Here is a 23,584-nt window from a genome sequence, read left to right on the forward strand (position 1 = left end):
ACGCAAATGTGCAGGAGCAACAGAAAAGATTCATTGTGGTCCCCGAGGAGAAGTGCATGAGGCCCATCTCCTCTGACACGCATCCTCATCACCATCAGATAATATTTATTAAGCCTCTCATTCTCCTGCGCATTTATGTGCAGCTGAGGGCGGCCCCATAATGGCTCTGTGACTTACGGCCGCAACCAGGGTCTGAGAGAAAACGCCGCAGTCTGGACAAATCACGGACCCGGGCCTTTTGTCAGCTCCGGTTCCCGAGATGGAGCACGGCTGGTGCTGCGGAAAACCAGGTGACAGCAAAAAAAAAACCTGAAAAACTTTTAAAAAATGTGCTTTTAGCAAACAGAGAAAAATATTCTAGAAAACAGAGGAAAACCCAGTAGGCCAATAGGGATGGTGACTGTGACAACTGCTGTTAATTAACGGCCTCCACGGAGAGGGGTCCCTGCCGCCTGTCACGGAGGGCTCCCAGGGACTGAAGGGACATTCCGGGGGGAGCACCGCCCTTTCGTACAGACCAGGGGGCTCTGGACTAGGGCTGAGACTTGCCCAGGTTTCTGCAACTTACAGTGACTGTGCTTCGACCCCAAGACCCACGCATATATATTCACTCCCTGTGAGACAGGGCCCACGTATCTCCCGCCACCTTTAGAGCAACCCTCAGAAGTAATTCTCATTATCCCAGTGATCACTGGGGGTAGTGGCTCTGAGGGGGGCAGTAATGAGCCCCAGGTCCCACAGCCAGCACGAACAGAGCCAGCTTGGGCATCCTAGACTCAGCCAAGGGACTATCAAGGGGTCCATGGCCCTAGGGGGCCTCCCAAGCCTCACCCCAGAAACCAGAGAAACTTGTGCAAACATGACTTCTGCCAGAGGTCACAGATCAAGCCGATCCTGGCGGGTTTTGTTCCCAGGGGCGAACACCTCTCACGTCACACCCGAGGGGCCAGCGGCAAAGGGGCAGCAGGAGACAGCCACTCGGGGAGAAACCTCCCTCAACGCGCCCTCCTGCCCCCCGTCCCAAGCTTCCTCTCCACACGGCCTCAGCCATGATGTGGCTCCTCTTGCACCTCCGACAGGAGGGGAGGGGGGCCCTTCCCGGAACCTCACCCCTCGGGGAACCGGAGCCATTTCCCCTCCACCGTGAGCTCCACGGCTCAAGCATGTGCAGAGCCAATTATTCAGGGAGACACGGCTGGTTAGAAGTCCTGAGGATAAGAGGTCAGTGGGGGATACAAGAAATTGGATTTATTTATGGTACGTGACCGAAGTGTGCTCAGAGGTATTCTCGTAGGTTACCCGGAACGAGAGAGCGTATTTATAGCGAAGATGGCACAGACGCCTTATTCCTTTTTATTAAGCATGTTTATTACCCAGAAATTGGGTTAAGCAATTGTCTGACTGCTGAATCACTGTCCCTCTCATGGGCCAGCATTGCTGCCCGGTGGACCGCAGGTGCAGGTGGCCTGGTGGCTCTTCCCAGAATGCAGCGGGGGGTGGGGGGGCCTAGTCATCCCAGCCCCATCCTTGTTATTCTTATATTTTCAGAAAAGCAGTTTTTAAAAAAAAGATCTTTAGGAAAAGACAGTCATACACGGGTGGTCATAAAAAGTTCAACCCCAGGCTCACTTCTGCATGGCATCCACCCTATACCATGTTCAAGTTCACCTCCCAGGTGAATTTTGGGCTCGTGGTCATCCAATGCCCCCTTAACACAGGCTTCCTCAGTCTCATGGCCAGCACAGACCCACCAGGAAGCTGAAAAAATAATAATAAAATAATTACTGTGCTGGAGGCCCTGTTCCTGTGCCGAGGAATTTTAATTTGTTTAATTATCACACCCCTCCTCGGTGGGAGTGCTCATTATTCCCATATCACAGATGAAGAACCCAAGATTGAGGAGATTAAACTACTCGCCAGTGGAGCCCACAGGAAGGTTTCAGTTTATTGTAGCAAAAAGCCTGGTCCTTTGATATTTTCTACTCTTAAGCACAACAGCATCTTGTTCCTGGCCAGGGGCGGGAGGGGAGGGGGCGGGGCAAGCTTTGAGAACTCTCCGGGCCGTGCTGTTGGCCCAGCATCCGTACGACCCCCCCTCAAGCTTCAGCACAGGCCTCGCGCTGGTTACATTATCTCCCGGGGGGGTTTGGCTTGGGAGTGGAGTGAATGTGAGGGTGTTGCCCCCACTTCCCACAGGACCTCAGAATCACCAGACGCTACCCCTCGCGCTGTTATGATGTAAGGGTTGTCATGAGCTGGGGCCAGTAACAGGTGGGCACCACAGTTGACACCTGGAGTAAACGCCTGAGCCTGGCCGGCCAGAATGGATTCCAGCTGTGACATCATTACGGAGGCGCCCCAATACCCTTGGGACAGCCAGCCTTAAGTGGTCAACCAACACCAGATTTCACCTAGAGAGTCTCTGGAGCTGACAAAGAAGGGTGAGGCGACTGGAGAGCTGGGAGGGACACAGAGGAAGGGGGAGCCCTGTCATTTCAGGATGATGCCAGAGAGGGGTGCTGGTCGCTGTGTGCGACCCCTGCCCGTCTTACTGGCCAGGTGGGTAGCTCAGGGGCAGCTTCCCTGCCATTCACATCCTGGGCACCGCTGCCTACGACATAGAGAGGACGCAGCCCAGCCACCTGGGACTTCCCTGACTCGCTGCCATTTCCATGTAACAAAGCCGGGCCCGAGCTGGTCCGCCCCAGAATCACACTGCACCCGAAGGGCCTGGAGCTGTATTCTCAGGCTGTGCCCTGCGTGCTCCAGGGTAACCAGCCTGCGTACCCGGTCCAGGGCCTCCGCTGTGACGGCCTTCACTCGTCTGACAACGTACCCCCTGGAAAATCCCAGAAACGTAACCACGTGAGCTACAACTCCAATGACAACATGAGACCGTGCCTTCCTCCTGGTGCTCTATGCTAACACTTCTGTTACTGCTGGGGATAGTCTGCAACCACGTGAGAACTTAGGGCACTGTTTTGCCGCTCACTCCCCAGTATGGTGAACTGTGGGTTACCGGGAGGCATTTATGAGACTTTCTTAGAGTCGGGGGCTGGGACTGACACAGAAGGAGGGGCGGGGCCGCCTGTGAAGTGAAGAACCTTTCCAAGAGAGCTCCGGTGTCTGCCCCGTTCCCGCGGGCGCTCTGCTGGCCTCGCCGGGGTTCCGCTTGTGCCGGCGGATAGGCTTATTCTGGCGGTAGAGCTTATCGACAGAAAAGAACAAAAGGAGAGGGCATCTGTAACTCAGTAACGCACTCCGGGTGCTTCACTGGGAGGGCTTTGTGGCTGAGAGAAATAGAGGTCCCACTCTGCTTTTGCTGAAAAGGTGGCATCTGTGTTCGTTAAAGGTGTGCACTGGATTTTGAGAAAGGCTATTCTTCTAAGTCATTAGATTGGTTTTCAGGAACTTCACTCTTCTTCATTTGAACAATTATTAAACTATAAACTAGAGCGGCGCAATTGCAAAAAACCGTAATCTGAAATTTTACAGCCAGCTATAAAATGCTATATTATTCAACTAGACTAAAGAGGCTCAAGCCCATTACAACTTTATAAATGAATTATAAAACCCTTTAGTGCTGATAAAATAATCATCTTCAACGACTATTGTGTATTCTAACAATATGTTGAACTGAAGTTTGCTACAATGCAAATGTGCCAATCACAAAGAAATCGTTGCTTGGATGAAGTCTGCAGAAGCCCCACATCTGACAGCGTCCGCCCCAGCGGGGCAGGGCGCACCTGATGTTTGTGCACTGGGTGGGAGGGCTCGTCCCCCAGGTCCTGGTAGGCACCCTTCCCCACGGCCCTTCCACCAAAGAATTAGCCAAGGCTCAGAGTTTCTCTTGTGGCATTCAAAGCCTGCACAAATGACCCCGGGCAGGACCCTGTGGATTAGGAAAGGCTTGCTGTGTTAACAGCCTTTTCCCCCTTAACACTGCCCCGTAAGGGAGATTTTGAAACCGACAAATGTTTTAAGTAGTTAAAACATTTAAGTTAACATGAGGCCATTCAGGTGGGCCTTAATCAAGTCGGATTGGTGTCCTTATAAGCAGGGGCCATGTAGACACACAGAGAGACCCCTGGGATGCTCACACACAGAGGAATGGCCATGTGAGGCCACGGAGAGGGGACAGCCATGCACACGGCAAAGAGAGAGGCCTCAGGAGAAACCGACCCCGTCAACACCTTGATCTTGGACTTTCGGTCTCCAGGAAAGTGAGAAAGAAATTGCTACTGGTTAAGCCACCCAGCCCAGCGCACTTTGTTTGGGCAGCCCTAGCAAAGGAATTCAATGCCCGATGCCACGTTCCGTGATATGCATACCTACCGGGAAGCCTGGCCCTTTAGATAAAATTCCTGTTTTTTTGTATAGGTTATACTCCGCACGCTTCTGTTTCCAGTGGGGTTTGAATAAAAATTGAAAATGCATTTCGGCATGCTGGACTGCAGGGTGGCCTTAACGGAGTCATACTCAATTTGGAGCAGCCTTAACGGAGTAATGCTCAATTCTGAGCTCTGAATTCAAGCACTCTCCTGGATGAAGGGCTTTGAAAAACGCTCTATAAGCAGTTATTTCAAAAAGTGTTTTTACAACAGCCTCTTTCCTCCCCGGGCGAACGTGGGTGGATTCTGGGATGCAGCTCCCCTCTGAGCTCATCGCTGGCACCTGCGGCCTGGAAGATTAAGTCCCAGGAGCCACTGGCAACCTCTCCACTCCGGGAGCCAGGAGTAGCCGGGCCCATCACGCAGGGCCCCGAGGCTACTTGGCAGCTGGGTCCAGAGCTCTGCTGTGAGGCTTCCAGAGCAGCCTGGGGGGTGAGGGTGGTAGTGGGGGGTACCCTGTGGCTTAGCACTTCTGTTAAGGGAAGACACCCCCCCCCCCAAGCTCATTTCTCCCAGAGTGGGGCAATCAAGTCACTCTGAGCAGGAGACCCATTATGCAAAGGAAATGCTAGGTGTAGCCAATATTTGGATTGTTTTTCTTAATGAGACTGCAACAACAGTGCTAGATGCTAGAAAACACTCTGTAATATGCAGAAATGATGGAAACCTCACGAAGACCACAAGCCAAATAGCACAAAGCACCATGTGGCACCAAGACCATTTTCTTAAAACAAAAGGCTCAGGACGGAGCATCTGTGTTGCCACCTTTAGATTCAGAGTGTGTGCTGAGGGCTCAGCGTTGACGTGTCTGGCTCTGGCCTGGGGTCCCAGCCAATCCCGACCCCTCCTGAACCGCCCTCCACAACGTCTATGTGCAAGAATCCCCACTGTGGTTTGGTACAAACACGTCCATCCACTCTGGTCATCTGGCAAAGTCTCCACGGAAATATCACCTGTAGGGTACTCGCCCAGGGTGCTGGATGGATAAAAACATCACTTAACAAGGTGACAGTGTGAGGCCCCGAGGGCCGCGGACTCCGGCAGGTTTCTGGATGAGAACACAGTGCAGGGCCCCAGTACCCACACCTACGACACTACCCAAGGGTCCCTATCTGAGGGGGGTGCCGTCCCGGGAAAATTAATGTGTGTCCCCAAATGGGCATCGCGTGGTGACCATAGCCCCTGCTCGGTGGCCTGGCCTGCACTACCAGGAAAGGTTTGATCCGGTGCGCTGATCTGCTCCTACGAGTCCTGAGCTTCTTACCATGTAATCCTGACGAGACTCTCAAGTGCCTCTACTTCTCCTGCTAGTAGAAAGGAAAAGGGGGTCTTTTAGGTAGACCCCACTCATTTCCTGGGCAGTGGTCCTCAACCAGCTGGGATTCTGCCACCCAGGGGACATGTGGCTATGTCCCGGGACGTTTTTTGTCGTCACCATTGGGGAAAGGTGCTACAGGCAACTAGACAGTAGAGGCCAAGGTGCCGCTGGACACGCCGCAGCCTCACAACCAATGAGCTATCCAGCCCCAAGTGTCAACAGGGCCATGGTGGAGTGAGCCTGTTGGAGAACTGCTCAAGCCACAACCAACAGGCCATTGAACAACCCTTACCAAAGTTTCCAAGGTCGGCAAGCAAAGAATGCCCAGGCGGAAGTGACTACCTACGGAGAGCCACCTGACTCTAAGTTACATTTCGAAACCATCGCTCTGGCCCTGCCCAGGTGGCTCAGCTGGTCGGAGCATCATCATGTTCCACAAAAGGCTGAGGGTTTGATTCTTGTTCAGGGCAAGTACCTAGGTTGCAGGTTTGATCCCCAGTCAGGGCTCGTACAGGAGGCAACCGATCAATGTTTCTCTCTCTCTCTCTCTCTCAAATCAATAAAAATATATCCTCCAGGAAGGATTTAAAATAAAACAAAACCATCACCTGACAAGGCCTTGCCACTTTTTCTTCTCCACAGCAGGTCTCTACAGGGGCAAACCCACTGGCTCCCAAGTCCAGAAACGCCACCGGAAAACAGGCCCCTTAAAGCAGTGCATGACTCAGTCTGGCCCTTCGGAGCATTTCCCTGCTGCTGAAGGCGGGACAAAAGGGGCCAGGGACCTCCAAGCGCAGGAAGTCCCGTGAGCGTACAAAGAATGAAGTCCTGCATAGCAGTCCTGTCTCTGAGCCTGCCGTTCACACAGGACCACGCCTCATCCTCACAGCCCCCAGGGGGCTCGGGCACTGCCAGCCCCACTTCATGGGTGAGGAGACCGAGGCAGGAGAATAAGTCAGTCACCCAAGATTTCACGGCCAGGAAGCGGTGAGGTGAGGTGAGCATGCTCAAAATTTGAACTCCAGCTCCCTTACGAGGAGTTTCCCAGTCGGTCCCTAGGAATAAAACTAGAATTTGACTAGCTTTTGTTCCTGGCTCCTGGGAGATAACCTCCAAACCCTGGGAAGTTCTTGAGTGGCTGGAGTGTCTTTGTTCCTCGGAAGCCCTTTGGAGATTACCTGAATTTAGTGAGGTGACTCAGGATGGCGGCTGTCTCTAGAAGGACCGACCATGGCTCAGGGGGTTGGGGTCAGAGCCACAGGAAGTCAGCCCGATCTCTTGACTTCAGAGAACAAAGAGGGGTAGAAGATTGCATTCCGGAGCTCAACGGGCCAATCAATCATGCTTTTATAATGCAACTCCAATTAAAACTCTGGTCACCGATGCTCACGCATGCTTCCTGGCCAGTAAGCACTGTGATGAGCCGGGGTGGGGGGCAGGCAGCGATCCGCACTCCATCGGGAACTCCATCCACGGACGAGGGTGCAGAGCTCTCCTCTGGAGACCCTCCCGGAGCTCAGCCTGAGTATCTCTCCATTTGGCTAGTCCCGATCCATATCCTTTATAGTAAAAATATAATTGGAGTACCTTCCTGTGGTCTGAGTTACTGAACCTGGGGTGGTTGGGGGAACCCCTGAATGTGCAGCTGCTTAGTCAGAGTGCAGGGGGCCTGAGGACCCCTAAAGCATGGCTGGTGTCCGAAGCAAGGGCAGCCCTGCGGGGGGGGGACCGTGTCCTGGAGCCGTGGGCTCGGTGCGAGCTCCGGGGCCTGGCGCCGGAATTGAGCTGTGCTGCAGGACACCAGTTGGTGTCAGAACAGGCATCGCCGCCTTTCTTTATGCTCGTTTATGAACCAGTCTGGCACTTCCATCTGCCAGCTGTTCCACACGATTCTGGAGACTGATTTAATCTATACTGAATGAATAATGTTACCCAGAAACAAAAAGGTAAAGTGCTCTGGTTCAGGTAATACAGCGGAGACACTTAAAATGCATGGAGAGGAAAAGGCTGCTTTTCCAGTTCTCCTCTCCCGGTCGAGCCCCTCTGAGTCTCGGGTCTGTTGTCCAAACCGATGGGGACAGCAGTAGTACTGACCTCACGAGGCTAGGTCAGCGTTAAATGCGTGTGGATACATATATGTGTATATAATGCACATATAACATATGACAGATATGTAGAGTATAATACAGGTACAATGTACATATACACATACATGTATATAACGTGCTTAGGTCAGCACTCGGCTCATGGGAAGGGCTATCTATGACGCACCTGTGCTTTGTTCCTGCCAGACCATAAAAAGAAGAGGTGGTGCAGGTCAGTGCTATTGCTATTCCCATCACCAAAGTAAATGGTTCTGGGACCTGTCCTGTGATTACATGGCTCATCATGTTTCCACAAAAGTGGGGTCTGCGGACCACTGGTGCCCGTGACATCATTAGGTGGCATCTGAGCACTTTTACTGCTTTGAACGGAATATTTACGGAGAGAGCTAGCGCGCTGACTCAGGTGTGTCTCACAAGCGCTGTTAACAACACTACGCCTCGCAACTGAGTTTGAGCACAGGCATCAAGCGAATGGCGGCGCTGGTGGAACGCAGGTGCGGCAAGGCCGCAAAACCTGGGTCCTGGAGGCTACAAGGCAGGGCTCGCTCTCAAACATCAGCTCGCCTGCAACTAAGAGCGGTTTCTGTTTACAACGGTGTCACCTCTTCCCAATGTCAGCACTGATTAGAGAGACACGGCAACTGCCCCTGGCAGACAGGTCCCGTTCTCACTGTACCCAGGCCGGACCCAGATCTGACGACCGCCACTGCTCCAAGTGACAGCTCCAAGCTGACTGTCAGGACGTAGCTCCCAGGAGACCCTTCCTGGGCACAGAGTGATGGACTTGGGGGCAGTTCTAACCCTGCACACCTGGTCCTTCGTTTATGGCCTTTTCGTTTCTCAGCCTGGTGCCCGGGGACCATCCCACCCTGTCCCCCCCTTCCTTGGTCTACAATGACCACATCTTAGGACCAGCAGGATATCAGGTGGTTCACATGCTTCTTACAAATTAAGGAGGCCAAGTACTAAGGAGCTCCATCTCTTTTCCCTCTGTGGCCCCCAGCCCCTGGGAACGGCCCTCCCTTTGTAGCCCCAGTGTCCTGAGTTAAAGATCTAACTAACGCATCTCTTCCATCGCCACAGGGACAGGGGTGGTGGCCACTCACCGAGTGCAGTGGGTTGGCCGGTCCTCCTGGGCCCTTTGCATGCACGCACTAGTTCTTTCATGCTCACAACAAACCTAAGAGGTGGGGTTTACAGCAGGTCTCCAGAGAGGGTAAGACACCTGCCCCAGGTCACACAGCAACAGGAAGTGAGCCGGGATTTTCACTCAAGTCCAACTAATTCCCAAGTTCACATTCTTCCCCTCAAAGCAATCCCTAGGCTGTCTACCACAGGTGACAAAGAAAGCTCTAAGGAGGTGCCCACAGGGTAGGTCTGCCTGCTGGAAGGGGTGGCGTGAGTACACAGGGTGAGCGACCCCACGCCGGGGGCCTGGTTTGGAAATAAGCACTTTGCTCTCCCCTTCCAGCGTCCTGCCCACCCGAGACTCACCCCGCGCAAGATCCCCACCCCAGCCCTGCTCGCAGGCACCCGCTCTCCAGCGGAAGATTAACAGGACACCAAAGCACCCTATTGCTCCGCTAGCATAAATTGCAAGAAAAACATTTAGAATATTGATTAAGTGCTTCGTGCTGGAAGATTTAAATTTACCTCCTGTATTTCCAGGATTAGCTGACATAATGGGGTCAGTCTGCTGGCACGAATGATTTACAGAACACCCATTGGCAACTTTCCTTTTAAAACTCCACACTTACAGTTCCCACTTGGTCACAGCCAGTGGAGTACTGGGTATCTGGGAGGCTTGGACCATCGCCCTCCTGCCACACCCAGACTTTTGTGGGGTTTGGCCCTCGGAAGACTTTAGAAATCATTTCCGGTCTGGTCTGGCCCTGTCCCGTACACATGGGCTTTTTTAGGTCTTCCAAGACACTGGGGAGGATCAGGGGTGCTGTCCTTCCAGGATGCAAACTCTCACTTCCGATAGAGATTGTTTTCAATATTCTAATGTGGTGTGCTAATATTCAATATTCGAAGTCAATACTCAAATACTCTATGCAGAGGTTATGAGCAGGTGCTACAGGCGGGCAGATCCCACCTGCCCTTTCCACACCCCCTACCCATCTGTGAACAAGGCACAGCAGCCTGCTGGCAGCCAGCTCATTTCCATAAGCTCCAAACTGAGCTCTGGGAAGGGGAGGGGCTAGCGTGAGGCTTCCCCGGGGGGCTGGGGAAGTGGAGGTGTAACTGAAATTCCATGGATGTTGTAGGTCGGCTGCAAGATGCCCACCCCATGGCCCACGGAGGGCCATCAGTGTCCCAGCTGTGGGACCCCCGGCCACCAAGGTAGATGATGCGATCATGCAGAGGAGAAGGGGACAGCTGGCCTCTGTGTTGCCGATTTTAGCAGTCAGCATTCTTGCAACAGCTATGGGGACCCTGCTCACAGCTTTTAGGACTGGGAAAGCTGCCTTGTAAATCCTTTTCAGATGCGGGGGGTGGGGGGCACTGAACTTGAGATCTACAACGGCTGGCCCTCCAAGCCTCACCCAGAGATATCTTTTATTTGGCTCCCCCAAACATGCAAAGAGAAAAATAAAACAACTGACTTTGAATATGGCCTGCCCTACTTACCAGAGCTCCTCCCACACATGACCCATAACTATCCTAAATCCGTCCCACTGGCCTTGGCTCTAAGTGTGGGCCCCAGTCTCTTCCCTTTCTCCCTTCAACCACCCATCACACCTCTTTCGAAGAAAGGCGCAGAGGCCATTAAACTTCTCAAGGGTCCTCAGCCTCAGTCCCGAGCCTCTATTTTTCAGTCCCTATAACCTTATTTGACCATGGAAATCGAGAGCCCACCAATGCCACTTGGAGAGGCAGCCACCAGAGTGAAGCGGCGGATGCTGATGCCAAATAGAGGTTTTGCCAATACTTACAACCTCCCAAAGATATGTACTTTAAATAAATGACAAGTACAATCCATTTGCTTTCCACATCCTGAGCTTTTCCCAGCTACCAGACCAGTCAAGTGGCCAGAAGATGAAATCATTGGTCGACTTTTTTCCTATTTCTTTGTTTCTCCTGTGACCAGTGATGACCGAGGCAGAGGGACATGCCAACAATAGCACTGTGTCGTGCTTGTTGCTAATACGACTGCCAATTAATCCCGACGTGGGAACTTGGCGGGTTACCCAAACCCTGGTATTTCGGCGCCTCGGGGAGCCGATGCCTGGACATTTCCATGACATTTCATACTGATCAATCAACTTTCCTTTTTTAAAGCCGAACCTTTCATAGAAACTGCAGATGAGCCTTATAGGCACCCCACCCGAGGCCCCCATTTCCCCAAACAGAACTGTGTTTGGTTTGTTGATAATTACACTTGGAGGCTGACTTTTGAAAATGTTTATTCTTATTTCTTCCCTTCCAAGGGGGAAATCTAGCTCAAATGTTAAGACAGAAATTCAAGTCCCCAAGAGTGTTCTCATATTATTGTATATTTTAAAATATTACAAGAAGGTGTTTCTCAAGGGAAGTGAACTTTATAGCTGCCAAAGACACTTGACTTTCTCCAAATCTGTTACCAATGGGTCCCGAGCTGGTTGAAGTTGGTTCTATTTTGAGGAACGACACACGTGACCTGGACACATGGTATTCTGAGGTATTTCTAGGATCCACGGGCGAACGGTGATTTATCTGGAGACGGCCAGGAAGGCGCAGGAAGGACAGACGGGGAGAATGAGTCTCCTGGGGACCCTGTGCCATAGCACACGTCCTGGCGTAGTGCCCGGGACCACGTTCCCAGGGGCCGGGGCCCGCCTCTCCCCACTTGCTCATCCCCGGCTGATCCTCTGGCCTCGGGTGATTCTTTCCACCATCCTCCATCCAACTCATCCTACAGAGGTCACCCAGCTGCCGGAGGCTGTCCTGGCCAACGTTCAGTCCCTCCCCGGTACACTGTCTCCTAGAGCCACCACAGGGAGCGATCTGGCCCAAATAGGGGCTCCGTGTTGTCCCGTCGCTCACACGGCCGTTTTCAGGAAGAACTGGGCAGCCTCTTCCTCATCTTTTCTTTCCCCCTGCCGTTTTACTGAGTTATAAGTGACAAAAAAGATTGTATATATGTAAGGCACACAAGGTGATGCTTTGATATAAATGGGTATGTTGTGGAAGGTTTACCACAATGACGCTAATTAACAGTTACCATTGGAGGGGGCATGTGAGAATACATGGGATCGACTGTCTCGGCACATTCTAAGTACCCAATACTTAGTGTACGCCCTGCTGTACGTTAGATCCCCAGGCCTTACTCACCCGCACTACTGCGACTTTGCACCCTTTAAAGCCCAACGCCTCCTGTTCCCCACCCCCCACCCCCTGTAACCTCCATTCTACTCTCTGAGTGAACCTTGGCAGATCCCACACGGACCTGGAGGACACTGTGCTGAGTGAAATAAGCCAGACACATACAGAGAGACAAATGAGGTTCTGCGTGACCTCTTTTTCTATTTTTTTACTTCCTTCTTTCTGTTCGTTCTTAATTCAGAGAAAGAGCTCAGCTGGTGCAAGGCTGTGGAACAAGGCAAAAGTTCATCACCGTGGAACAAGGTAAATGCACCCTGGCTTCGGAGCCAGAACCCCCAGCCGTGCCTGGGAATTGCTGTGTGAGCACAGTTAAGTCACTGGCCTTTCCCTGCCTCGGTTGCCTCGTCTGTAAAAGGGAAGGATGTTGTAAGCAGTAAAGGGAACAAAGCAGGTGAAGTGTTTCAAAAAAAAATGAAACACCTTAGACACCTGTTGGTACTAACTCATGACAGCTTCCCTAGCATAATACCCCCCTCCCCATGCAAGATACAGCACCACCGTCTGCTTAACTGATGGGGAATCGGGCATCACACGTGACATTTGTGACACACCATCCTGGAGCCCTCACTGTGCCCCAAGCACTGAGGCATGGCCTTGTTTGAACCCTCTCAGCTCTAGCGGCCAGGCCGTCCTTTGGTCCCACAAAAGAGGAAGCTGAGGCCTGGGGAGGCCCTGATGCCGGCGAGCACAAGGGCCTGGGTCTAAACACAGGCTTAACTGCCTCACCCCCACCTCACCCCCGCCTCCCGTGTGCAGAAAGCAGGAGTCAGTCGAGGGGGAAGGGGAAGGTATTGAGGACCCCATAGGACTCCCAGCAAGGGAAATGCTGTTCAGCTGCAAGAGATGTGGGCTCTGTGCATGTGCCACTGGGGAGACCGGTGTGGCCGTCACCTCCCTGCTTGGAGTTCCATGCCTCCTTCTCACCTCTGCCGAGACCACAGATGGCAGCTCTGACATGAACACCAGGCCTTCGTTTTACTCTGCCCCTCAGCTGATGAGGCCCAGGTCCCATCGCTAACACAGGGGAAGCAAAGGCTCTGTTTCTTGGGAATAGAGCTCGTGTGTCCTCTGACGTTGCCAGGGCAACCCTGCAGCATACTGAGGCCTCTGGGCAGGGAGGGCAGATCTGTGTTGGAAGCAAAATGTTGTGTGGCCAAGCCATGCACTGTGCCATGGGAAGCAGCAGTTAGGCACCGGGGCGGGAGGTGTAGCGGGGAAAGAACCCCTCTGTGTGGCTGACAGGCCCCTCCCCTACTCCCGGGGGAAACCCCAGTTCTGTGGTTTTCCAATAATGATGGTTCTTCTGCGATGGCATCCATCAGCTTAGTCTGACCTTCCGAGCACGCTGATGAGCTCCATCTTGCCTACTAGCTGACATACACTAAGGACACAATTTTCATTGAATGCCCATCTTCACAAAGGCCCCAAAACATAGAAGGAGCTTAACACACAGGCTGAACGCCACCTCTGTAGTCATGCTCTGTGCATCGAGACCCGAGCACAGGAGACCCTGGTTTGGCTGCCACAAGGTGTGCCTCTTCTGCTGCTCAGGAGCACCTCTGGCCCACTGCTAGCACCTTAGGATAGCAGCACCTATCCCCTCACCTGCCCACTGGTCTCTGGTGATGCTAGGATCAGAGTGCACCCAGCAGGTACAAAAGGGGAGGCTTGGAGGAAGCAGGGTGCTGAGCACCGGCCAGAGCCGAAGAAGAGACTCGGCCCCCGAAAAGCTGTGTCTGGTTCTCAGCCCATGTCTGCCTGGCTGGGGGACTTTGCACGGGTAAGTCACTTCCCCACCTTGAACCTCAGGCTCCTGCTACAGGATACCGCAGTGCGTGCCCCTCCCTCCCCACACGGCCAAGCTTCTCCCCAGTCTGGCATGTTTTTTGCACAATTTCTCGGACACGGATAGGCTCAGGAAATGCTTTAGAAGTAGGAGGAACTCGTGGCTGACCGGAAGCTGTGGGGCAGGGCTGAGGGTTTGTATCAGGTGTGGAGACCCAGGAGGACAGAGGTCGCAGACCAAAGCTCAGATACATAGCACGGGGAGGGTGCCCATGAAAGAGAGGAGAGACGCAGGAATGAGAAGACATTGAGCCAATCGGAAGTGGACAAACTGCCCCGACATGCTCCAGAAAGGGAGCGAAGTGCATGTGGGGCCAGGTGGCAACTGGCAAAAGAAGGCTGTGGGGAGCGTTCTGCTGGGACTGATCCTCAGCAGGGGGGGAGGGGAGGGCGGGGACGAGGTACTTCAGTGACGAGTGTGACGGCACACTTGGCCAATGTCCCCTTCCACAGCAGGGCAGGAGGCGGAGGTCACATGTCGTCACCACTAGCCCACAGCACAGGAAGAGCCAGAAAAGAACACAAGGCCCCTGGGGACCCAGCACCAGTTCTATGACTCGCCAGCTCTGCAGGCTCGATCCCGATCTCGGGTGTTACCTCGCTGAGAGCCCCCGTGTCCTCAAATGGAAAAGCAAGGCTGACAGGACTGTCACAAGAGCATCTCTCCCACAGCCGCCAGGAGGGCAACGCCCCAAGAGGTCAAGTGTGTGAAAACACCTGGTGAACGTATATACGTAGGCAACATCTTGCCGAACAGCCGAATACGCGTTACTATGGAAAAACCCATTAGAAGGCAGAATAAACACCCCACCTTGATGAAAGTCAAGAAACCCCCCTGTGAGTATGGGGCGGTCCTGCCCCTGGAGATCTGGGTTGACCCCAGGGAAGACTCCGGGCCATGCTCCCAGGACTGTGCACACGCAGGGTTTGCAGGCAGCTCCTTGCAGCTCCTCTCACTGCGGAAGAGCCTTGTCCTTTGCTTTCTGAATGACAAACCTCTATGGGACTCTAGGTTCGAGCTAAGGTGTCACTGGTAGCACTGTCTCCGGTTTACCCGGAAATACAGTTACGTCATTCCGCGTAAGTGGCAGCGATGGGGACAAAACCGAAAGCTCCTCTCTTTTCAAGATGCTGCTGCTTTGTAGAGAACACGGAATAAGCATAATAAATTTTTAAAAGAGCCAGCGTAGTCTGACGACCCTACAGATAAAATCCTTAAGGATCCATGTGCCCAGCCACCTACCCCCTTATTGCAGGTGAAGACGCCAGGGGCAGAAAGACAATGCAAGAGCCTTAGCCAAAGCCACACCCCTAATAAATGGCCATTAGTTCCAAAGTCCATCTTCCTCTCCACTCTGTATCGCTTCCCAATCTCCATTCATCGTGGTAACAATGTACCTTTAAGATTCAAACCTGGGCATCATTCGCCAGCTATCTCTAAAGCAAATGGGTCTGCGACCCGCTCAAGTGAGCTCCAACAGGAAGTTTGGCCCCACTCTTACCTGTAGGTTTGCACAAGGTGGTAAAACGTGAGTGGGGATTTCATTCTCGGACCCTGCCGGCCCCAGGGGTTGGTTCTTGACCCGGAAGGCTGTGGTGGTGGTGGCAGTGGTGGTCTGAGCGGGGAGGGCTGGCTGCCACACAGTGACGTCGGAACCATTGCCAAAAGCTTGAATTGCGTTTTCTGCAGTAAAACAGGAGGAAATCCAATTTCAAAGTCAAGCGGCAAATGTGCCAGACAAAGCTACGTAAAGCCAGAGAGGCACACTAGAAACTCTGAATAGAGCACTGGACTTTTCCAACCGAAACCCGTCCAACTGTCTGCCCTCCATGTGTGGAGGGAGAGTCAGCCCTTGGGTCAGACGTTCAAAAACCAATTCATTCACTAAACACTGAGCCGGACGCTTGCAGGCTCCAGCTGCAACCCGCACGCACTGTGTTCCTCTCTGTGAGCCAGGTCCTTGCCTGGAAACACTCATCGGTCGAGCCCTCTGAAACCCAGCCTTGGACCCGTTATTTGGGGGTCACAACCACTGCGCCATCTTCCAAGGAAACCTTTGTGCTCTGTCAGAATTCTATACTAAAAGCAAACTCATTAGCGCTTTGGAAAAAAGAGCATAACACCCCTAATTATGAGGCCGATGTCACTCAGTGGCATTCACATTGACTTGTCAGGGAGTGAAAATCAAACAGCGAGAACTGTGACGGGGCGGCACGGAACGCCTGCTCCGAGGCCAGCGATGCTTGCAGAGCAACCGCAACCGCTTTCTTGAAAGGAAGGATCCACCCAGAACCTCAGCAACAGCCTAGCGAAAATTTAAGGAAGATTATTTTTTTCCCCTCTCTGCTCCCAGTCTTCTAAACAAAATCTGCATAATTAGGTAGGAGCAGCCCTGCTTATATGAAAAGTTTAAAATGTAAAATTTTAAAAGCTTATTACAAGTTCATGGGATTAGATTGTTTTGCACGGCAAGAGCAAATCAGTTGTGTCGTTCCCCTCCCCTCCCCCCACCATGCATAAAAAACAGTTTAATCAGGTCTTCGGGGATTTGGCCTGGATTTAGGAATTTCTTTATTTCATATGCATTGTATAAGAAATCAAACTCCTCCACTGGGGACCTGAATGTGCAAATTGTTAATACATGACTCTTAGCTGGCATTTCTCGATACACAAGACAGAATAATTTAAGCCCTAATGTTCCTCTTAGAAATGACATTTTCTTCTAAAATTGTTATCCTGTAAGTTCAGAAAATTGGGAACTTGTTTTCTAACAACTTTACATGTTTAAGGCTGTAAGAAACAGCTTCGAATGAATACACATGCTTTCTACGTGTCTAGCCCTTTTACACGGCCCAGCGGGCGGGGGAGGCAGAGAGAGGTACAGGGGGGACTGGTCTCCCCGACTGACCGGGAGCAGTGAGAACAAAAGAACAGCGCGGTTATCCCTTTCCTCCCTAAGACAGATTCAAGAGACCCTCTGCCATTCATTGAAGCCACCTGTGCTTTTCCGCACTGGCACGTGGGTGGGGTGGGGTGAGGTGGGGGGTGTTCACATGCTCATTCGCTCATTCAAACGTCAGCGGAACACCTACTGCGTGCCAGGCACGGCTCCGCACTGGGGATGCAGCGGTGAGCACTGGGAGCCGTGAAACGCGGGAGGCCCTGCCCTCGTGGAGGGGGCATCTGGCTGGGAGGAGATAAAAGTAAAACCTCTAATGCATTAGGCAGGGAGGAAGGCTCAGAGAAAGGGGAAGCAGGTGGAGGGGTACAGGGAGCCCTGGGCGGGAGCGGGGAACGCAGTTTAGATGAAGTGGTCTGGGGAAGGGACGGTGGCGTCTAAGGAAAGACGCGAGTGACAGTAGCAGTCACCTCCACCTTCAGCTCCTTCTTTCTCCTCTCTGCCCCTGACATCTGTCCTGCATGTTGATGTAAAAATCACCGTCCCCCGCACCCAGCAATAGCCATACGTACACAATAGGTTGGAGTGCTGTTCGTGATGGGGAGTCTGGGGTCAGGGGAGGGCTGGTTCATTGGAAAAGAGCAGAGCTGGGTTATTGCATTTGGGTTGGAATGTACAAATTCCAGTCCCTTCTGCTCCGGGGCCTTTGCCAGAGGCTGAACCTACAGCACTGTGTCTTTGGGATGCTGTGCCCCTTCTCAACAAAGGATAAATGCAGGGACTGTAAAAAATTCCGGCTGGCTTTCGTCCCTGTTGAAGACCAAATGCATTTATTTTTATTGAAAAGTCATTAGCAATTAGATGCCAGACTATTCTCCCTTTCACCAAAATGTCATTAAGCAGGGACAACTTTAGATTGTCTGTGAGAGAGCGCTTCTTCAGCCAGCATGAATGTCTTTCCTCACGCTGACCTCTATTGTCATTGCTTTATCTTCATTAAACCTTGTATTCTGCCAGGAGAACATGCAGGGTGTGAGAAAGAGGAGAACTAGTATATACACTTAAAAAAAAAAAGTCAAGACCCAACTAGAGGCCCATAGCATGCCCAACGTCTTGGCAAACGACGCCATGCTCGAGACTAGTTTTGTGGGTTGGAATTTTGTTTAAGCGTCCAAAAGCTTGTTTCTGTCTTAACGAGTTGGTTACAGCCACTTGACTCCAGAACCTCTAGCGAGCAAGTCATTTAGATTTGCCTTCTCAACAAAGGACACAATGGGGAGGTTTTAGAAAAGCAACATGGAGAAGCTTTTCCAGTGCGTGCACCGGCCAGTGGTCAGGTAACCCTTTAGAAATCAGCGCCCCCCATATCGCAGCAGCGCGTGGAGAAACCCCTACTGAAGGATGGGCGTTCGGGGGGCAGCTGAACCCTGGTTCCTAGGAACTTGGTGTGCACCTGCCACTCGGAAGTTGTACCTGGGCCCTGCTGTTCAGGTACACGCTCTTGTCCGATGGGCCCTCCGAAGCAGGCATGACAAAAAGCTCTCAGGGGACAGGGGGCTGTGGAAGAAGGAACTTGGGCTTTGGATCCTGTCTTTGGCATGGATGGGCTGTGTGAAGACCAGCCATTCATTCAGCCAGGAAATGGAGATGATAATCCTGCCATCTCCTCGGATTCTTGTGCACAGCACAGCAAATGAGATATAGTGTATATACCAGACTCCCCATAGAGCGAACCGAAGGCACCCAGTGCATTCACCGTGGCCGCCACAAACTGTGAGTGAGGTGCTGACCCGTCACCTGGAGCATGCGCACACCTCTGTGGGTGGACGGGAGGCCTGGCACAGTGCTTCTGAAGTTCATCTGAAGAGCGCTGTTGACACCTGCATGTGTTCTCTCTGCATCATCCCCCGCTGGGAAGCGTGTTCCCCACTCCCCTAAAGGGTACTGCACTAATAACCGGGACTATTTCCAAGCCCGAGCCGCCTCCGCCCACGGGGCTCATCTCCGCCTCCGGAGATAGCCAAACATCCTGAGCGGCTCCTGGCTGCGGAGCCAGCTTCTCCCACTCGAGAATGGTTGCTTCTCCTCTGAGCCAACCCGGAACATCACGGGGGCTATTGATGTTAACTTCCAATTTTTCTCGGAGAGCCCTTGGGGGCCTACCCCCACCTAATTTGTCAGAGCATCTCACATTGTATATTGCACTCGGATTAAAAAAAAAAATTGGAACAGCCTTGGTGCTGGTTGCCAAGATCAAAATTTGATCTGTGGGTAGAAGTGTTCCTTCCCACAAACAGACCCTCAGTTATTGGAATCTCTTGCTCGCTTGGGCTTTTGGGAGTCTCAGCCTTGGTAGCACCCCACTGACCACTTGCGGCGTCCCCCGCTGCATTGCCCAGGGAGGCCCAAAGGAGCCGGATGCACCAGGAATGAGAGAGAGAGAGGGAGGGAGAGAGAGAGAGAGAGAGAGAGAGAGAAAGGCAGACTCCAGAAAGAACAAACACAAGGAATACGGGAGCAGGGCTTGGGCTCCCAGAGAAAAACGCGCTTGCTTCCTATTTTGTAAAAAACGTACTGAGACACGTATTGTCCTTGAAGAAGTTCAGGAACCTGGAGCACTCCTCCAGGTCGTTCCCGCTGTTGCTGCAGTCGCACCAGGGCGCCACACTGAGGCTGCTGGAGTCCACGTAGTTGGGGGTCATGACGGTGCCTGGAAGAGTGAAAACAAGGTGTTGGGTTCTCCTGTGATGATACGGATCCCGCATCCTGAAAAGCAACAAATGTTCCCCTGATGGCCGACGCACCGTAGATAATTACTGGCATTGTGTTTGCTGAGTGGGAAATTATGTTAAGCAGTGCATTTTCTTGGCCATTTATCTTGAGCACATAAAGTAATTTACACATTTACTTAAAAAATTATAACGGAACTCCTTGAGCTGCACTCAGGGTATTTTTTTTTTTTTTTTGCCTGCACAAATGGTATGCATGTCATGGAGTAGGAGAGAATTAACTTTGAATGCATGAGTTGCCAAATCCCTTGCATTTTCATGAAAATGTCATTAATCTTCATAAATAGATAGAACCGGTTTTACATATCTTAAAAAATCCTTTTAGGACTTGGAATCTACTTCCCTTAGAAGCAAATGGCTTCTTCAGAGAAACAAGGGAAGCTCCAAAGCTCTCCTTACGTGTTCCCCCACACCCCGAATGTATATAATGAGGCCTCTGCTCGCCAGACACCAATTGATTTAAATAAAGTCTTCTAAGTCGTGAGGGGATTGGAAGCAAACAGTTGGAAATTCTCTAAGCTGATGGCTCCGAGAGCATTGTCTCAACAGTCCTCAAAAGTCCTCAGAAATACTGGGTGGTCTCTCTTGCCTACATCTCCCCTTGCTTATGGTTTTCCTGATGAGTTCTGTGTTGGCACAAATAAACAATGCCTTTGTACTTAATACAACCCAAATGTCTTCCCCTGGGTGGTTTGCACCAGGCGATGCCTACTCAGGCAGAGAAGCCTTCTGTGTTTAAGTATTTTGTGGAAGTAAGAAGTAATGAGTGGTCAGTGATCCACAGGATACATGTGACTCACAAACAGAAAACCATTTCTTTGTAACCTCTTCTGGGCCAAGGGCACGTCTTCATTGCTTTACATTCCTTACTGACTTGAGTTCAAGTCCAGGTCATCATACCCTGACATGAGGACTTGAACCCATAACAGAGAGGGAGCTCCTAACTCTGGGTCAGAAAGGAATTGAACCAAGAGGTTAAAATGTGGCTACTGAGCATGCCTGGCACCCCAGTGGATCCCTGGCAGATGGAAGAAGTAGGAGCAAGCTTTGTCCTCAAAGACATTAGAACCCAATGGTCAGTGTGGAGGGAGAGATCTGGACCCCACAGGGAAGTGCATATTGGTCTGTAGAATGCATCGCCTTGACCGCTCATTCCCTTCAATACCGAGGATTTCATCATGCTCGGGCATGTGACCGCTCCCCTTGGCTGACTTAATGAGCATGTGTGTCTGGAGGGACAGGGGCTAAGGTGCTAACAGCAATTACATCTGGGAGTGGACTTGCAGATCCTTAATACTGTTTTCTTTGGGCTTCTCTCTCTCTCTTTTTAATGTTTTACAATGAGCATGCCTTAATTTCTTCTGTTATTTGTTAAACCTGTAATTCCATAGTTGATAAGTAATCTGTCCTAGGGACAGACTAACTTAAGAAATGGAAAGAGCAAGTGCCAATTTGGAATACTGACTTAAGGAAGATACACTCATTGGACATATCCGTAAGAACAGTCAACAACAGCCCTGACCTGTGTGGCTCAGCTGACTGGGTATCGTCCTGCAAATTGAAAGGCCACCAGTTCGATTCCCAGTCAGGCTACATGCCTGGGTTTCGGGCTGATCCCCAGTTGGAGTGCATGTGAGGGGCAACCAATCGATGGTTCTCTCCCTCTCTTTCTCCCTCCTTTCCCCTCTCTCTAAAAACAAATAAATAAAATCTTAGAAAGAAAATGGTCAGCAACTGGTGAAAGGTATCACCCATCAGGGCACAGGTATCCTTTCAAAAACAGGGGGACAAATACGCAGACACCTGTCATATCCCTGCACGGAGGACCTCTGTGGATTTTCCCGTGGCTCTTGCTGAAGACACTCCAGCGACAAAGAACTCAGTCGGTGCTGTCACTTCAGGTGGCGAGCTCTTCCTGGACGGAGATTTGTGCGGGCCTGGCAGGAGTGCTCACCCTGGCCGAGCTGTCACGCTCTGACCGCCCAGACTCCCCCTCTCCCCTCCACAGCCTACACGACGCGTTCATTCTCAGACGTCAGCCGTAACACTGGAGCCCTGTCACCGAGGCTCCTGCAGTCCCTGGAACCTGGAGCGCCTGCCTGTCCTGCCGCCTGCCATGCTCACCCACGGGCACCGCCGATTCGCCTCGATCCTGGCTCTCTCCCAACTCACTGGGACCTTGCCGGATTGTCCTGTCCTCCCGAACGCTGAGAACCTGGTTCTCCTAACGCCTCAGGTCTTAGAAGAGAGAAAAGTACTGTTTCTGCTATGTCTGCTCTCAGGGAGAAAAGAAATGGCTAAATCACCCCCTGCGCAGCAGGAGCTCAGTTTCCAAGAATATCAACAGTGAGAAAGATCCCAGTAGTGAGGGGTTTTCTTTCCCAAGGGTCATTTCTGGGGAACAACCTTTCTGATTTCCCCAGAATGAATGACTTCCAAGTCCCCTTTCTCCAAAGGTCCCTGATACGATGAACTTGGTTTGACTTGCTTTCCCCTTCTCTCACCAGGCTTTTTTCCTACTTTGGTTTCACGTGGTCAGTTATGAACTTCACAGGTCTTCACATTGCGGTCTTTCTGCTCCTGAATAACCCCTGCTTCCTGCCTTTGCCTTTGTGTGTGTCCACTGGCCTCGTTTTTGCTTTTTTATTTTTTTACAGGCGAGTCCTAGAAGCCTAACATCTAAACCCCAGAGGGTGCCTGGGAGATTGCTCCTTCCCCAGGTAGTAACAGGTTACCAAGGCCACGGGTACTCGTAAACCAGACAATTCTCCCATCCTGCTTCTCCCCGCTCTCACCAATAAGGCCCGAGTAGGCAAGGAGGCAATCCGCGTAGTTTTCCTTCAGGCAGCTGCTCACGGCCCTGGACTCCGGCTGGCAGTTGGTAAAAAAGTCAGCAAGGCGAGATCTGCAATTGGAAGAAAGGAGGGAGGGCGCTTTAAAATATCCCAAGCCTCTAGGCAGACACAACGTTTCTTTATTCCTTGGCTGATATGCCTTTTTCCATCCCCTCCAAATATAGAAAACTCGAAGCCTTAAAATGTTAGCATCTTGTCTCACACCGGCCCCCCCCCGCCCCCCGCCCCCCGCCCCCCGCCCCCACCAACCGTCCCCTCCCACCCCCAGCCCTCGCCCACCTGCGCGTCTGCTTATTTGCAGAGAAGTCTTCAGGGCCTACAACTGGAGAAATCTAGATGCTTTGAAGTTTCCATCCAATATTTATTTCTGACTCGACTTATTTGCATCTTTAGGAAATATGCTTCTCTACACACTCAATGGAGATCCACACTGGGAAAATATTTACTTTCTACAGAAACATGTTCCTGGCATCCAAATAGGCTCCTGTAGCCCATCTGCTCCCGTAATTCCTACTGGCTTTGAAACTACATGTATCTGTCTTGTAAGTCATCTCTCATCCACCAGCCCGGGGGGTCAGTGATTGTTCCAGCCACGTGACAGTGAGGAGGAGCTTGCCTTTCTGGAGCTGGAGGGAAAGGCAAAAGGGACCGGGGTGCCCCCTTTGTCCACCGCTTCACTGTCTCGGACTGGGTGGGGTGGGCCTGCAGCTGGAGGTGGTGCCAGGAGGGTCCCCTGATCGAAATGCAGCATCTGCCTGCAGTCTGGGGCCGCCCTGGGTGCTGGTGAAGGTGCAGACACCCAGCAGGGCCAGGGGGTCCCAGGCACTCCGGCCTGGGGAGGAAGAGGCCTCTACGTGACCAGCTGGCTGTTTTTCAATCTGAAGAGGATATTGTTGGAGAAATCCTGCCCGGGAGCTGGGCCCCTCTGAGGTCATGGCGGCAGACAACAGCTCCGTTTCTGTGTGAGGAACACAATGGATCACCAGAGACTTTCAATTCTCCGGCAATTACGG

The 23,584-nt window shown here is 52.1% G+C and overlaps 1 protein-coding gene across 3 annotated transcripts in view; it reads right to left on the reverse strand.

The window, feature by feature from the left end:
- GFRA1 (GDNF family receptor alpha 1) overlaps positions 1–23,584 on the reverse strand; it is a 199,627-nt gene that overhangs the window by 16,525 nt on the left and 159,518 nt on the right. For all 3 annotated transcript variants that reach the window (XM_036027366.1, XM_028513019.2, XM_028513020.2), the window contains 3 exons: positions 22,512–22,621; positions 19,503–19,637; positions 15,530–15,711 (listed from right to left, as the gene is read on the reverse strand). In XM_036027366.1, coding sequence (XP_035883259.1) covers positions 15,530–15,711; positions 19,503–19,637; positions 22,512–22,621 — 427 coding nt within the window. The remainder of the gene's footprint in view (positions 1–15,529; positions 15,712–19,502; positions 19,638–22,511; positions 22,622–23,584) is intronic.

The sequence above is a fragment of the Phyllostomus discolor genome, chromosome 5 (assembly GCF_004126475.2).
Source record: "Phyllostomus discolor isolate MPI-MPIP mPhyDis1 chromosome 5, mPhyDis1.pri.v3, whole genome shotgun sequence".
NCBI classification, from domain to species: Eukaryota; Metazoa; Chordata; class Mammalia; order Chiroptera; family Phyllostomidae; genus Phyllostomus; species Phyllostomus discolor.